Here is a 1,267-nt window from a genome sequence, read left to right on the forward strand (position 1 = left end):
CGTCAGCTACCACGAATATCCACCGAAATGTCCTCTTGAAGCCCAGGTCCAGCGAGAGTGAGCGGTGCCCGTACGTCGGTATCATCGTGTTATTTACAGCTTGCAACGGTGACGAACACAGCCCTTTGCGATCGGCTGGCGACGCCGGCACAACGCTTACTTCTGCCCCAGTGTCGACCAGGAAACGAGTGCCTTTCTCACGATCAGTCAGGAAGAAGACCGACGGGCGACTTTCCGCTGAGCCGGTAGCACTTGTCGCCGTCAGTGCTGGCTCGGCGCGTTTCCCGATTTCTCGCACGGCGGCACGCATTTCCGTGCAGTATCACCGAACTTACGGTGGTACCAGCACAGCTGCCGCTGTTGTTGTGTAGCACTCCGCCGTGTGCTTTGGCTTCCGCGTGACTGTAGTGCCGCGACGGTGTCGGCGAGGCGAGAAATTTCCGCACGAATCTCCAACAAGGCGGGCGAGGGCGAGGCTTCGGCGAGCACCGTGGCAACTGCTGGCGTGGTGACGGTCATGAGTCGGTCAGCCATTTCGGCGATCTTGGAAACGTTCGTCTCTACGGAGGCCGTGACGCCTATCCGCACGGTTGCGGGCAGTCTTTGAAGGAAAAGCTCCTGCACCAGGCGACTGTCGAGACCTGCTGTGCAGCCCGCTAGTTGCTGCATGTGGCGCAACAGTTGGCTGGGTCGGCGGTCGCCCAGTTCGGTCTCGCGTAGCAGCTGCTGCAGGCGCTCCGGCTCCGAAGTGGTTAGACGGCGAATCATCGTATCTTTGAGCACTCGATACGCATCTTCTGCTGGTGGGGCAAGCAGAATGTCGCGCACCTCGCTCGCTGTGGCAGGTGGAATGTTGGCGACCACGTGGCGGTACTTGGTGTGGTCGGCGGTGATGCGGCGGGCGGCGAACTGCGATTCTACTTGGGCGAACCAAAGTACCGGGTCGCTGGAGCAAAAGGGAGGAAGCTTTACGTCGAACACAGCTACTGTCGGGCTGGCGACGGCGTTGTGGTGTTCCATGTTCGGGACTACGGGTCACCAATTGTTGGTACGCGTGAGCGACGCAGAGACGAGGCGTGTTGTTGAGAGTCTCGGTACCAACTGCCTTTATTTCTCAGCGAACTGGTTTTCCTTCTCTACCTCTCCGCGCCTCCTCCGTGCCTTTGTTACGGCGCAGAGGAAGGAAAGGGAATGTCGTTCTCCCTCACGCTGGCAGCGCCACGGCTGCACCGCGGCGCACTTAGAGTTCACCACATAATGAAACGAC

The 1,267-nt window shown here is 59.7% G+C and overlaps 1 protein-coding gene across 1 annotated transcript; it reads right to left on the reverse strand.

The window, feature by feature from the left end:
• Positions 1-261: 261 nt before the first annotated feature.
• Positions 262-1,020, reverse strand: LOC119394770 (uncharacterized). The gene has a single exon (XM_037662077.1). It carries the CDS (start codon positions 1,018-1,020, stop codon positions 262-264), a length of 759 nt encoding a protein of 252 aa, XP_037518005.1.
• Between the last annotated feature and the right edge of the window lie 247 nt (positions 1,021-1,267).

This window comes from Rhipicephalus sanguineus, chromosome 5 (genome assembly GCF_013339695.2).
Source record: "Rhipicephalus sanguineus isolate Rsan-2018 chromosome 5, BIME_Rsan_1.4, whole genome shotgun sequence".
NCBI lineage: Eukaryota > Metazoa > Arthropoda > Arachnida > Ixodida > Ixodidae > Rhipicephalus > Rhipicephalus sanguineus.

Excerpts from the sequence above, each read along its gene's own strand:
- LOC119394770 (XM_037662077.1), bottom strand. The coding sequence starts at position 1,020 with ATGGAACACCACAACGCCGTCGCCAGCCCGACAGTAGCTGTGTTCGAC.